The sequence below is a fragment of the Pseudophryne corroboree genome, chromosome 9 (genome assembly GCF_028390025.1).
Source record: "Pseudophryne corroboree isolate aPseCor3 chromosome 9, aPseCor3.hap2, whole genome shotgun sequence".
In the NCBI taxonomy this organism is placed as follows: domain Eukaryota; kingdom Metazoa; phylum Chordata; class Amphibia; order Anura; family Myobatrachidae; genus Pseudophryne; species Pseudophryne corroboree.
In genome coordinates this window covers 469,989,075-470,005,340 of record NC_086452.1, presented here as the reverse complement: position 1 = coordinate 470,005,340, position 16,266 = coordinate 469,989,075, and the positions used below count along the sequence as shown (strand labels likewise).

General features: G+C 44.8%; 1 protein-coding gene across 1 annotated transcript; it reads left to right on the top strand.

The window, feature by feature from the left end:
* The first annotated feature begins 15,110 nt into the window (after positions 1-15,110).
* On the top strand, positions 15,111-16,052 carry LOC134958868 (olfactory receptor 5V1-like). Its single transcript, XM_063941571.1, has one exon. It carries the CDS (start codon positions 15,111-15,113, stop codon positions 16,050-16,052), a length of 942 nt encoding a protein of 313 aa, XP_063797641.1.
* Positions 16,053-16,266: the final 214 nt, after the last annotated feature.

Sequence of the window (16,266 nt, the reverse complement as noted above, 5' to 3'; positions counted from 1 at the left end):
TAGTTCTGTGGTTAGGAAGTCTCTGTTATATTGTAGTGTATCATTTGTACTGTTATCCCCTTTTTCGAATATATTAGATATAATACAATTAATAGGCTTTGGAACCTAAACCAGTATCTGTGTATTTTCTATAGTGTTAAGTGTTCACTTGAGCGTCGGTGACGCTCAAGCAGCTTTGTAGTTAGTCAGGTTACACAAGGTTGCACTTACACCCTGTATTCACATTAAGTTATTCTGTGTATTTCATTGGTATAAGGTTTAAACATTAAGGTATAGCGTTGTGAGCGTCTGCGCCGCTGGTGACCTCCTCGTGGTCTCGAGCGTATGCTACGCCATAGCGAATCATTACTCTAGTCATAACCAATAACGTGTCCTGTGATCCCTGGGCCGTGAGCGAACGTGACGCTTGAGCGTCTCGCCTACGGCGGAGCGATCGTTACGCAAATAGCGTACCATTACGGTACTTCTTAAGCAAACAGCGTACAGTGTTCTTAGACTTCATAAAGGGTTGTTTATACGACAAAAAGTATTTAGAATTGTCACCCTTCTGGGCGGTGGCTAGGGCTAACTTCCCCCGGTACCTAACTCCCCTACTTTCTAACCCTAACTCTCCTCCTGGCCTTCACCTTAACCCTGAACCCCCAATACTTACCTTCAGGAAGTAAGCTGTAGGTGATCCGGGGCCGGTCTTCTGAGTTGTGTTGGGATTCTGCCGTCGGTCACAGAGCCGGCCATAGGCATAGGCAAACTAGGCAATTGCCTAGGGCTTTTGATATGCCTAGGGGCATCAGCAGCTTCTGCTGATTAAAATGATATGTGGCATGCCTATATTCTGTGTGTAGCATTTCATATGCAGATACAGCCACAGTCTCACAAGTATATAGGCATGCTGCATATCATTTTAATCAGCAGAAGCTGCTTGTGCATCCTAGCCACATAGCAATGCAAATAAGATGCATTTTCATAAAAAAAAGGTGCCCAACGTTAGCATTGATGCAAGATTTGTGAGGACACATCTGTATCCAAGCAGAGGCAGAGGTCACAGTGTTAGTGGCAGTGTGAGTGCTGTGTGCATGCGAGTGGGTTGTTTGTGCAGTAGTGTTCAGAATATGTGTAAGGAGCATTATGTGTGTCATGTAAAAATACATTAATAATGGGCAGCATATGTGTAATGGGGCACTATTTGGGTCATTATGTGTATAAGGGCATTAATAATGTGCGGCATATGTGTAAGGGACATTATGTGTAAAAGGGTATTAATAAAGGTTGTCATAATGTGTAAGGCGCATTATGTTTATGTGTCTCATGTGTAAGGGGCATTACTGTGTGGAATTGTGTATAAATGCATTACTAATGTATGGCATTATGTGTATAAGGTGCTCTACTATGTGGCGTTGCGTATAGAAAGGGCACTACTGTGTCGTCTAATGTGAATAAAGAGCAATAGGGTGTGATGTAATATGAATAAGGAGCAATTCAGTGTGATGTAATGTGAATAAGGGGCTCTACTGTGAGGAGTAATGTTTATAAGGTAAAGTGATAACTACTGTGGGATGTAATATGAATTATGGACACTATCGCATGATCAAATGTGAATAAAGTTGCAGTACTGTGTGTTGTAATTGGAATTGGGGTTACTATTGTGTGGCCATGCCCCTTGCCAGCAAAAACACACCCCTTTTTGGGCTGTGCGCCAAATGTGCGAACTGTACCTATTTAAAATATAGGGGGTACAAACACCAAAATAAGGACTGCTATGGGGAGGGGTGATGGTGCTGGGAAAGAGATGCAAGGTCAGAGGCGGAACCAGTGGTGATGCTAGGGGGCACCAGACAAAATCTTGCCTAGGGCATCATATTGGTTAGGGCCGGCTCTGGTCGGTCACATGACTGCCGTCATCCCATCAGGTGGGATGCTGAATGCATCCTGTATATAGTATGACTTAGGCTCGCTTGGCCGTGAGTATTACAGTGTATACTATGTAGAGTATTACAATGAATGCTATGCTATTCAAACTTGTATCAGAAGGTCTGAATAGCAGGAACAGTACATGGAAGTCACATAGATAATTAACAAGGAATTATTAGTGTAAACAAGCCAACAGAAAAGCAAAACAAAATGTTGAACTGTAATTGTTCTGGGAAAATTGTAATAAATGTATCCGCAAAGGGCCAATCCCTGGGGCATAAATACAGCGTTATATATATCTTCCATCCCTTGTAGTTGGGAGATACTATAGGAAGAAACCTGAATAATGTGCTGCACCATCACATGCAATTCCCATTTACAGACAGAACCTGCACTGGACGCAGCACAGGGTCATCCTGGTAAATTGCAGGGTTTAGCTGCCACGTCTACAGTACAGTATGCATATGTTCTGTGCTGTATGTGACTTATGTAACAGAGATTATATTATATTTGCTGGCTATATGGCACATTATGATTTTAACCCTTTTTTGAGACATGCAGGTTACAGATGAATATATTAAATAATAGATTCCATACTATGATATTTAATGTAATATAAAATGTTCTGTGACTGGTGTCTGTACATCTCCCCCTGATATTACACTCACACACCGCACACACATCAGCTGGGGATCGTCTGGTCACACAGTGTCAGTCATTTGTTATAAGATATTAGAGACATAATAGTACAGAGCCTGCTGTATGCGTCACTACTATACCTCACTGACGTGTTCTGCTGACCCAGTATATACCTGTATATATGTAACAATCCACCAGACTCTATATTACACTGTAATCCGGTTCCTTTTTTTTTTTTTTAACCAAGAAACAATTAATTACTGTACCTGTATTCACTGCAAAATTAAATATAAATGGTTTTGGGGATTTAATATATAGACTGTAATGGGTAATATGTATTTTATTTTTTACACATGAAATAGTACGCATAATCTTGCTCACTGCAGATACAAATATGAGTGTGTGTGTGTGTGTGTGTGTGTGTGTGTGTGTGTGTGTGTGTGTATGAGACATTCCTATCCATACATATTATACTACCAGGTGGGTTATGTACAAGACTGTACAGAGCTGGGCTGTATCCCTCTGGTCACAGTCACCTCTCCCCACTTACCTGACAGGTAACTCGGAGTTGGATGCAGCCATGACCGTAAGTGTGTTTTTTGCTGCAGTCGCGTCTGAGGTTCTATGCACGAGCCCCACGGCAGATGCAGACTGTCCGTCTAAATGTGGCCTCCTATGTGAAACATCCGGCGCCTCTGTACGCAACCACTATCAGTGACATGCCCCAACACTCGCATAAGATGCAACATCTCCATGTGGCTGATTAGCTGCGCCCCCGTCACCACGCAGGTAGGTTTCCAATATACTTCTGCGAGTGTGCATCTAAATCTGTACTGTGCCTCTATATGAGCACCACTTAGATGCACAGGCAGTGTAATGGTTAGTATTACTGCCTCACAGCACTGAGGTCATGGGTTTGATTCCCACCACGGTCCTAACTGTGTGGAGTTTGTATATTCTCCCCATGCTTGCGTGGGTTTCCTCAGGGTACTCCGGTTTCCTCCCACTATCGAAAAATATACTGGTAGGTGAATTGGCTCCCAACAAAATTGACTCTAGTGTGAATGTGTCTGTGTGTACATGTGGTAGGGAATATAGATTGTAAGCTCCACTGGGGCAGAGACTGACGTGAATGGGCAAATATTCTCTGTACAGCGCTGCGGAATATGTGTGCGCTATATAAATAACTGGTGATAAATAAATAGATACAGATGAAAAACATCGCTCCACTGTGTCCAACTCACAATCAGGCCCTGAGTGTGCACAATGGTGAGTAATTACTAGTGATGTGGGTAGACCCCGGTGTTTTGATTTTGATTTTGTTTTTGGTTCTAAATTCAACAGTATGTTTTCATTTTTGCAAAAACACCCTCAAGTATTTTGGTTCCGATTCGGCTTTTGATTCAGTTTAAAAATCAATAAAAAGCGATAAAATAGGTGAAGTCGTGTCATTTTGCAATCCAAAACCCGAGATTCAGATGTAAACTCTGAATTCAAAACCATGGGAAGAGCCAAAATGGGATCTCTTCAGGAGATCTGGCCTGGTTTCTGGTTTAGTTAGGTTCCACAAAATTCGGGTGGATTCGGATTTCTGGACACATCTTCCCTGTGGAGCCAGTGATAACTTTACCAAATGACTGAGCTTCATGATTTCTCCATTCTGGTGCTCTGACAATGGGCCTAATTCAGACATGATCACTCGCTAGCAGTTTTTTGTAGTGCTGCGAGCAGATAGTCGCCGCCTACAGGGGAGTGTATTTTAGCTGTGCAAGTGTGCGATCGCATGTGACGCCGAGCGGTACAAAAAGATCTTATGCAGTTTCTGAGTAGCCCAGGACTTACTCAGCCGCTGCGATCACTTCAGCCTGTCCGGGGCCAGAATTGACGTCAGACACCCGCCCTGCAAACGCCTGGACACGCCTGCGTTTTTCCAACCACTTCCTGAAAACGGTCAGTTCCTGTCAATCTCCTTGCAATTAGCTGTGCAAATGGATTCTTCGTGAAACCCATCGCACAGCAACGATACGCTCTGCACCCGAGCGACGCGCCTGCGCATTACGGTGCATATGCATGCGCAGTTCTGACCTGATCGCAGCGCAGCGAAAAAAGCTAGCGTGCGATCAGGTCTGAATTACCGCCAGTATGAGGTGTGAGGGGTCTGCAGTAAGTCATCATGGAAATAAGTGAGCAGACTTACTGTTGTCTTTACAATGTCCAAGTCACTCCAAATTAGGGGTAAGACCTTATCACCATGACACATATATTTTGTTACACAGTAAATCCTCATATAGGGCCTGATTCTGAGTCGGAGCGGTGAAATTGGGCGCATTTCTCATGTTTAATAGATCTGTGCATTTCCCTGAATCACAAATATTGTGTGTGCATGTGCCGCATCATGTGTCTGATATCACAAGTGTATGTGTGCATGTGCCGCATCATGTGTCTGATATCACAAGTGTATGTGTGCATGTGCCGCATCATGTGTCTGATATCACAAGTGTATGTGTGCATGTGCCGCATCATGTGTCTGATATCACAAGTGTATGTGTGCGTGTGCCTCATCATGTGTCTGATATCACAAGTGTATGTGTGCATGTGCCGCATCATGTGTCTGATATCACAAGTGTATGTGTGCATGTGCCGCATCATGTGTCTGATATCACAAGTGTATGTGTGCATGTGCCGCATCATGTGTCTGATATCACAAGTGTATGTGTGCATGTGCCGCATCATGTGTCTGATATCACAAGTGTATGTGTGCGTGTGCCTCATCATGTGTCTGATATCACAAGTGTATGTGTGCATGTGCCGCATCATGTGTCTGATATCACAAGTGTATGTGTGCATGTGCCGCATCATGTGTCTGATATCACAAGTGTATGTGTGCATGTGCCGCATCATGTGTCTGATATCACAAGTGTATGTGTGCATGTGCCGCATCATGTGTCTGTAATCACAAGTGTATGTGTGCATGTGCCGCATCATGTGTCTGATATCACAAGTGTATGTGTGCATGTGCCGCATCATGTGTCTGATATCACAAGTGTATGTGTGTGTGCCGCATCATGTGTCTGATATCACAAGTGTATATGTGTGCGTGCCGCATCATGTGTCTGATATCACAAGTGTATGTGTGCGTGCCGCATCATGTGTCTGATATCACAAGTGTATGTGTGTGTGCCGCATCATGTGTCTGATATCACAAGTGTATGTGTGTGTGCCGCATCATGTGTCTGATATCACAAGTGTATGTGTGCATGTGCCGCATCATGTGTCTGATATCACAAGTGTATATGTGTGCGTGCCGCATCATGTGTCTGATATCACAAGTGTATATGTGTGCGTGTGCCGCATCATGTGCCTGTAATCACAAGTGTATGTGTGCGTGCCGCATCTTGTGTCTGATATCACAAGTGTATGTGTGCATGTGCCGCATCTTGTGTCTGATATCACAAGTGTATGTGTGTGTGCCGCATCTTGTGTATGATATCACAAGTGTATGTGTGTGTGCCGCATCATGTGTCTGATATCACAAGTGTATATGTGTGCGTGCCGCATCATGTGTCTGATATCACAAGTGTATATGTGTGCGTGCCGCTTCATGTGTCCGATATCACAAGTGTATGTGTGCGTGCCACATCTTGTGTCTGATATCACAAGTGTATTTGTGCATGTGCCGCATCATGTGTCTGATATCACAAGTGTATGTGTGCATGTGCCGCATCTTGTGTCTGATATCACAAGTGTATGTGTGCATGTGCCGCATCTTGTGTCTGATATCACAAGTGTATGTGTGCATGTGCCGCATCTTGTGTCTGATATCACAAGTGTATGTGTGCATGTGCCGCATCTTGTGTCTGATATCACAAGTGTATGTGTGCGTGCCACATCTTGTGTCTGATATCACAAGTGTATTTGTGCATGTGCCGCCTCTTGTGTCCGATATCACAAGTGTATGTGTGCGTGCCACATCTTGTGTCTGATATCACAAGTGTATTTGTGCATGTGCCGCCTCTTGTGTCCGATATCACAAGTGTATGTGTGCGTGCCGCATCATGTGTCTGATATCACAAGTGTATGTGTGCATGTGCCGCATCATGTGCCTGTAATCACAAGTGTATGTGTGCGTGCCGCATCATGTGTCTGATATCACAAGTGTATTTGTGCATGTGCCGCATCATGTGTCTGATATCACAAGTGTATTTGTGCATGTGCCGCATCATGTGTCTGATATCACAAGTGTATGTGTGCGTGCCTCATCTTGTGTCTGATATCACAAGTGTATTTGTGCATGTGCCGCCTCTTGTGTCCGATATCACAAGTGTATGTGTGCGTGCCACATCTTGTGTCTGATATCACAAGTGTATTTGTGCATGTGCCGCCTCTTGTGTCCGATATCACAAGTGTATGTGTGCGTGCCGCATCATGTGTCTGATATCACAAGTGTATGTGTGCATGTGCCGCATCATGTGCCTGTAATCACAAGTGTATGTGTGCGTGCCGCATCATGTGTCTGATATCACAAGTGTATGTGTGCATGTGCCGCATCATGTGCCTGTAATCACAAGTGTATGTGTGCGTGCCGTATCATGTGTCTGATATCACAAGTGTATGTGTGTGTGCCGTATCATGTGTCTGATATCACAAGTGTATGTGTGCATGTGCCGCATCTTGTGTCTGATATCACAAGTGTATGTGTACATGTGCCGCATCTTGTGTCTGATATCACAAGTGTATGTGTGCATGTGCCGCATCTTGTGTCTGATATCACAAGTGTATGTGTGCATGTGCCGCATCATGTGTCTGATATCACAAGTGTATGTGTGCGTGCCGTATCATGTGTCTGATATCACAAGTGTATGTGTGCATGTGCCGTATCATGTGTCTGATATCACAAGTGTATGTGTGCATGTGCCGCATCTTGTGTCTGATATCACAAGTGTATGTGTGCGTGCCGCATCATGTGTCTGATATCACAAGTGTATGTGTGCATGTGCCGCATCTTGTGTCTGATATCACAAGTGTATGTGTGCGTGCCGCATCATGTGTCTGATATCACAAGTGTATGTGTGCATGTGCCGCATCTTGTGTCTGATATCACAAGTGTATGTGTGCATGTGCCGCATCTTGTGTCTGATATCACAAGTGTATGTGTGCATGTGCCGCATCTTGTGTCTGATATCACAAGTGTATGTGTGCATGTGCCGCATCTTGTGTCTGATATCACAAGTGTATGTGTGCATGTGCCGCATCATGTGTCTGATATCACAAGTGTATGTGTGCATGTGCCGCATCTTGTGTCTGATATCACAAGTGTATGTGTGCATGTGCCGCATCTTGTGTCTGATATCACAAGTGTATGTGTGCATGTGCCGCATCTTGTGTCTGATATCACAAGTGTATGTGTGCATGTGCCGCATCATGTGTCTGATATCACAAGTGTATGTGTGCATGTGCCGCATCTTGTGTCTGATATCACAAGTGTATGTGTGCATGTGCCGCATCTTGTGTCTGATATCACAAGTGTATGTGTGTGTGCCGCATCATGTGTCTGATATCACAAGTGTATGTGTGTGTGCCGCATCATGTGTCTGATATCACAAGTGTATGTGTGTGTGCCGCATCTTGTGTCTGATATCACAAGTGTATGTGTGTGTGCCGCATCATGTGTCTGATATCACAAGTGTATGTGTGTGTGCCGCATCATATGCCTGTAATCACAAGTGTATGTGTGTGTGCCGCATCATGTGTCTGATATCACAAGTGTATGTGTGTGTGCCGCATCATGTGTCTGATATCACAAGTGTATGTGTGCGTGCCGCATCTTGTGTCTGATATCACAAGTGTATGTGTGCGTGTGCCGCATCTTGTGTCTGATATCACAAGTGTATGTGTGCGTGCCACATCTTGTGTCTGATATCACAAGTGTATGTGTGCATGTGCCGCATCTTATGTCCGATATCACTAGTGTATGTGTGCATGTGCCGCGTCTTGTGTCTGATATCACAAGTGTATGTGTGCATGTGCCGCATCTTGTGTCTGTAATCACAAGTGTATGTGTGCGTGCCGCATCATGTGTCTGATATCACAAGTGTATGTGTGCATGTGCCGCATCTTGTGTCTGATATCACAAGTGTATTTGTGCATGTGCCGCCTCTTGTGTCCGATATCACAAGTGTATGTGTGCGTGCCGCATCATGTGTCTGATATCACAAGTGTATGTGTGCGTGCCGCATCATGTGTCTGATATCACAAGTGTATGTGTGCATGTGCCGCATCTTGTGTCTGATATCACAAGTGTATGTGTGCGTGCCGCATCATGTTCCTGTAATCACAAGTGTATGTGTGCGTGCCGTATCATGTGTCTGATATCACAAGTGTATGTGTGCGTGCCGCATCATGTGTCTGATATCACAAGTGTATGTGTGCGTGCCACATCTTGTGTCTGATATCACAAGTGTATGTGTGCATGTGCCGCATCTTGTGTCCGATATCACTAGTGTATGTGTGCGTGCCGCATCATGTGTCTGATATCACAAGTGTATGTGTGCATATGCCGCATCTTGTGTCTGATATCACAAGTGTATTTGTGCATGTGCCGCCTCTTGTGTCCGATATCACAAGTGTATGTGTGCGTGCCGCATCATGTGTCTGATATCACAAGTGTATTTGTGCATGTGCCGCCTCTTGTGTCCGATATCACAAGTGTATGTGTGCGTGCCTCATCATGTGCCTGTAATCACAAGTGTATGTGTGCGTGCCGCATCATGTGTCTGATATCACAAGTGTATGTGTGCATGTGCCGCATCTTGTGTCTGATATCACAAGTGTATGTGTGCGCGCCGTATCATGTGTCTGATATCACAAGTGTATGTGTGCGTGCCGCATCATGTGTCTGATATCACAAGTGTATGTGTGCGTGCCGTATCATGTGTCTGATATCACAAGTGTATGTGTGTGTGCCGCATCATGTGTCTGATATCACAAGTGTATGTGTGCATGTGCCGCATCATGTGTCTGATATCACAAGTGTATGTGTGCATGTGCCGCATCTTGTGTCTGATATCACAAGTGTATGTGTGCGTGCCGCATCATGTGTCTGATATCACAAGTGTATGTGTGCATGTGCCGCATCATGTGCCTGATATCACAAGTGTATGTGTGTGTGCCGCATCATGTTCCTGTAATCACAAGTGTATGTGTGCGTGCCGTATCATGTGTCTGATATCACAAGTGTATGTGTGCGTGCCGCATCATGTGTCTGATATCACAAGTGTATGTGTGTGTGCCGCATCATGTTCCTGTAATCACAAGTGTATGTGTGCGTGCCGTATCATGTGTCTGATATCACAAGTGTATGTGTGCGTGCCACATCTTGTGTCTGATATCACAAGTGTATGTGTGCATGTGCCGCATCTTGTGTCCGATATCACTAGTGTATGTGTGCGTGCCGCATCATGTGTCTGATATCACAAGTGTATGTGTGCATGTGCCGCATCTTGTGTCTGATATCACAAGTGTATTTGTGCATGTGCCGCCTCTTGTGTCCGATATCACAAGTGTATGTGTGCGTGCCGCATCATGTGTCTGATATCACAAGTGTATGTGTGCGTGCCGCATCATGTGTCTGATATCACAAGTGTATGTGTGCATGTGCCGCATCTTGTGTCTGATATCACAAGTGTATGTGTGCGTGCCGCATCATGTTCCTGTAATCACAAGTGTATGTGTGCGTGCCGTATCATGTGTCTGATATCACAAGTGTATGTGTGCGTGCCGCATCATGTGTCTGATATCACAAGTGTATGTGTGCGTGCCACATCTTGTGTCTGATATCACAAGTGTATGTGTGCATGTGCCGCATCTTGTGTCCGATATCACTAGTGTATGTGTGCGTGCCGCATCATGTGTCTGATATCACAAGTGTATGTGTGCATATGCCGCATCTTGTGTCTGATATCACAAGTGTATTTGTGCATGTGCCGCCTCTTGTGTCCGATATCACAAGTGTATGTGTGCGTGCCGCATCATGTGTCTGATATCACAAGTGTATGTGTGCGTGCCGCATCATGTGTCTGATATCACAAGTGTATGTGTGCGTGCCTCATCATGTGCCTGTAATCACAAGTGTATGTGTGCGTGCCGTATCATGTGTCTGATATCACAAGTGTATGTGTGCGTGCCGCATCATGTGTCTGATATCACAAGTGTATGTGTGCGTGCCGTATCATGTGTCTGATATCACAAGTGTATGTGTGTGTGCGCATCATGTGTCTGATATTACAAGTGTATGTGTGCATGTGCCGCATCATGTGTCTGATATCACAAGTGTATGTGTGCATGTGCCGCATCTTGTGTCTGATATCACAAGTGTATGTGTGCGTGCCGCATCATGTGTCTGATATCACAAGTGTATGTGTGCATGTGCCGCATCATGTTCCTGTAATCACAAGTGTATGTGTGCGTGCCGTATCATGTGTCTGATATCACAAGTGTATGTGTGTGTGCCGCATCATGTTCCTGTAATCACAAGTGTATGTGTGCGTGCCGTATCATGTGTCTGATATCACAAGTGTATGTGTGCGTGCCGCATCATGTGTCTGATATCACAAGTGTATGTGTGTGTGCCTCATCATGTGCCTGTAATCACAAGTGTATGTGTGCGTGCCGTATCATGTGTCTGATATCACAAGTGTATGTGTGCGTGCCGCATCATGTGTCTGATATCACAAGTGTATGTGTGCATGTGCCGCATCTTGTGTCTGATATCACAAGTGTATGTGTGCGTGCCGCATCATGTGTCTGATATCACAAGTGTATGTGTGCGTGCCGCATCATGTGTCCGATATCACAAGTGTATGTGTGCGTGCGGTATCTTGTGTCTGATATCACAAGTGTATGTGTGCGTGCCGCATCATGTGTCTGATATCACAAGTGTATGTGTGCATGTGCCGCATCTTGTGTCTGATATTACAAGTGTATGTGTGCATGTGCCGCATCTTGTGTCTGATATCACAAGTGTATGTGTGCATGTGCCGCATCTTGTGTCTGATATCACAAGTGTATGTGTGCGTTCCGCATCATGTGTCTGTAATCACAAGTGTATGTGTGCGTGCCGTATCATGTGTCTGATATCACAAGTGTATGTGTGCATGTGCCGCATCTTGTGTCCGATATCACTAGTGTATGTGTGCATGTGCCGCATCTTGTGCCTGTAATCACAAGTGTATGTGTGTGTGCCGCATCATGTGTCTGATATCACAAGTGTATGTGTGCATGTGCCGCATCTTGTGTCTGATATCACAAGTGTATGTGTGCGTGCCGTATCATGTGTCTGATATCACAAGTGTATGTGTGCATGTGCCGCATCTTGTGTCTGATATCACAAGTGTATGTGTGCGTGCCGCATCATGTGTCTGATATCACAAGTGTATGTGTGCATGTGCCGCATCTTGTGTCTGATATCACAAGTGTTTGTGTGCATGTGCCGCATCATGTGTCTGATATCACAAGTGTATGTGTGCGTGCCTCATCATGTGCCTGTAATCACAAGTGTATGTGTGCGTGCCGTATCATGTGTCTGATATCACAAGTGTATGTGTGCGTGCCGTATCATGTGTCTGATATCACAAGTGTATGTGTGCGTGCCGCATCATGTGTCTGATATCACAAGTGTATGTGTGCGTGCCGCATCTTGTGTCTGATATCACAAGTGTATGTGTGCATGTGCCGCATCTTGTGTCTGATATCACAAGTGTATGTGTGCGTGCCGCGTCATGTGTCTGATATCACAAGTGTATGTGTGCATGTGCCGCATCTTGTGTCTGATATCACAAGTGTATGTGTGCATGTGCCGCATCTTGTGTCTGATATCACAAGTGTATGTGTGCGTGCCGCATCATGTGTCTGATATCACAAGTGTATGTGTGCGTGCCGCATCTTGTGTCTGATATCACAAGTGTATGTGTGCGTGTGCCGCATCTTGTGTCTGATATCACAAGTGTATGTGTGCGTGCCACATCTTGTGTCTGATATCACAAGTGTATGTGTGCATGTGCCGCATCTTGTGTCTGATATCACAAGTGTATGTGTGCATGTGCCGCATCTTGTGTCTGATATCACTAGTGTATGTGTGCGTGCCGCATCATGTGTCTGATATCACAAGTGTATGTGTGCGTGCCACATCTTGTGTCTGATATCACAAGTGTATGTGTGCGTGCCGCATCATGTGTCTGATATCACAAGTGTATGTGTGCATGTGCCGCATCTTGTGTCTGATATTACAAGTGTATGTGTGCATGTGCCGCATCTTGTGTCTGATATCACAAGTGTATGTGTGCATGTGCCGCATCTTGTGTCTGATATCACAAGTGTATGTGTGCATGCCGCATCATGTGTCTGATATCACAAGTGTATGTGTGCGTGTGCCGCATCATGTGTCTGATATTACAAGTGTATGTGTGCATGTGCCGCATCTTGTGTCTGATATCACAAGTGTATGTGTGCATGCCGCATCATGTGTCTGATATCACAAGTGTATGTGTGCATGTGCCGCATCTTGTGTCTGATATTACAAGTGTATGTGTGCATGTGCCGCATCTTGTGTCTGATATCACAAGTGTATGTGTGCATGTGCCGCATCTTGTGTCTGATATCACAAGTGTATGTGTGCGTGCCACATCTTGTGTCTGATATCACAAGTGTATGTGTGCATGTGCCGCATCATGTGTCTGATATCACAAGTGTATGTGTGCATGTGCCGCATCTTGTGTCTGATATCACAAGTGTATGTGTGCGTGCCGCATCATGTGTCTGATATCACAAGTGTATGTGTGCATGTGCCGCATCTTGTGTCTGATATCACAAGTGTATGTGTGCGTGCCGCATCATGTGTCTGATATCACAAGTGTATGTGTGCATGTGCCGCATCTTGTGTCTGATATCACAAGTGTATGTGTGTGTGCCGCATCTTGTGTCTGATATCACAAGTGTATGTGTGCATGTGCCGCATCTTGTGTCCGATATCACAAGTGTATGTGTGCGTGCCACATCTTGTGTCTGATATCACAAGTGTATGTGTGCATGTGCCGCATCTTGTGTCCGATATCACAAGTGTATGTGTGCGTGCCGCATCATGTGTCTGATATCACAAGTGTATGTGTGCATGTGCCGCATCTTGTGTATGATATCACAAGTGTATGTGTGCGTGCCACATCTTGTGTCTGATATCACAAGTGTATGTGTGCATGTGCCGCATCTTGTGTATGATATCACAAGTGTATGTGTGCGTGCCACATCTTGTGTCTGATATCAGAAGTGTATGTGTGCGTGCCACATCTTGTGTCTGATATCACAAGTGTATGTGTGCATGTGCCGCATCTTGTGTCCGATATCACAAGTGTATGTGTGCGTGCCGCATCATGTGTCTGATATCACAAGTGTATGTGTGCATGTGCCGCATCTTGTGTCTGATATCACAAGTGTATGTGTGCGTGCCTCATCATGTGCCTGTAATCACAAGTGTATGTGTGCGTGCCGTATCATGTGTCTGATATCACAAGTGTATATGTGCGTGCCGCATCTTGTGTACATGGAGACCAGTGTGATATAGGAGAATTTGGGTGGCACTGGGCGTTAATTATAAGACTCATGGAGCAGCTGTTTAGTAGATTCTGTCATAGTGCAAGAGGCTATTCCCAAACTGCGCATGGCCCTATCTTCTCATTAACTACCCCTGGCGCAATCTATATATAATTGGACATGAACTTTTTTTGTTTTTGGCCCATTTGCAATGAGTTTTAATTTCTCTATTTCATACCTCCCAACATGATCCTCTCCAGGAGGGACAGAATGCTCTGCTCCCTCTTAATGTATGATCGCCCTCACCTGTGGGGAAACACCTTTCTTATCCATTAACCTGTTCAACACAGGTGCCGGCAATCATACATTGAGAGGGAATTCAAGGAGCAGAGCATTCTGACCCTCCTGGAGAGGGTCATGTTGGTAGGTATGCTGTAGCCTGTCGCTATAATGCAGTTTTATACCTCTGTTCCTGGACTTCCCTCATATTTTAGGAATGCAGTCACCTGTGTTGAACAGGTAAATTGATAACAAAGGTGTTTCACCACAGGTGCCGGCAATCTTAAATTAAGAGAGAATCCCAGGAATGAGCAGTTTGTCCCTCCTGGAAAGGGTCATGTTGGGAGGTATGCAGTTTGGATGCCCAGGAGATCTCAGTGTCGTGATTGTGATTCAGTAGAGAACCAAAGATCTAGATCAGTGGTTCCCAGTTGCGGTCCTCAAGGCACACCAACAGTCCAGGTTTTATGGATATCCCTGCTTGTACACGGATAGTAAAATCAAATTGACTGAGGTACTACTTAGCATGGATATCCTTAAAACCTAGACTGTTGGGGTGCCTTCAGGACCGTGTTTGGGAACATCTGCTGTAAATATATTTTGCAATTTTTGAATTTAACACTAGATGACCATCTCTTCTTACCAACCCCACCAGGTTACTCTGTGATGCTTCTGCTGCGGCTGATCCTGAGCCTGCAGGAAGGATGAAGGAATATCCCATAAACTGCACAGTACAGAGAGAATTTCACCTCCTGGCATTCTCCATCTCTGAGGACCTTCAGCTTCAGCTCTTCACTGGGATCCTGGTAATGTACTTACTGACAGTGCTGGGGAACCTGCTTATCACTGGTCTTATATATCTGACCCCACAGCTCCACACTCCTATGTACTATTTCCTGTGTAACCTCTCAGTGCAGGACATCATCTACGTCTCCAGCGTCCTTCCCAAATTCCTCTCTATCCTGGTAACAGGTGACACCAGAATCACCTTCCCAGCATGCATCACACAGATGTTCTTCTTTACATTTTGCGCTGTGTCAGAGTTCTTACTCCTAACGTCTATGGCCTATGACCGCTATGTCGCCATATGTATACCTCTGCACTATGCAACCATTCTGACCAAAGCCTTGTGTATTACACTATTTTCTGTCTCCTGGATTGTCGGCTGCTTTAATTCATTACTGCTTGCTGTGCTGGTTTCTACTTTATTATTCTGCAATTCCCAAGACATTAGTCACTTTTTCTGTGACTCAAAAACTATGATAGCGCTGTCTAGTGGTGACATCACAGCGATTACGATGCTGGTTTTTGTGGAAACTATATGTTTAGGATTTATACCCTTTGTGCTGATATTAGCCTCTTATACCTGTATAATTACTAATGTCATTAAGATCCGTAGTTCGGCGGGCAGAGTGAAGGCGTTCTCCAGCTGCTCGTCCCATCTCACCGTTGTATTATTATTCTTCGGCACCTCACTTACTTCCTATGTGACCCCAGAGTCACGGGACTCTCTCAAACAAGATAAGTTTCTCTCCTTGCTGTACACAGCGGTGGCCCCAATGCTAAACCCTCTAGTGTATACTCTAAGAAACAAGCAGGTCCTGAGAGCCATGGGCAATGTATTGAAAAGATACTTCAACATTTGAAGAGTTACCGCATAAAATGCAGATTGGGTTTTTTCTTAGCTCTGTAGCACCGATAAAACCGTTCTGGATGCGCAATTGGGTTTGCCCATGAAATAGCAAATGTGAAACGCGTTTCAGGTGTTCTTCTCGCTGTCATGTTCATATGTATGTTGAGACAATGAAATAACCAATGTTTATTTGTAGATAGAGGAGTCAGTAAGTGGCTTTACCTGCG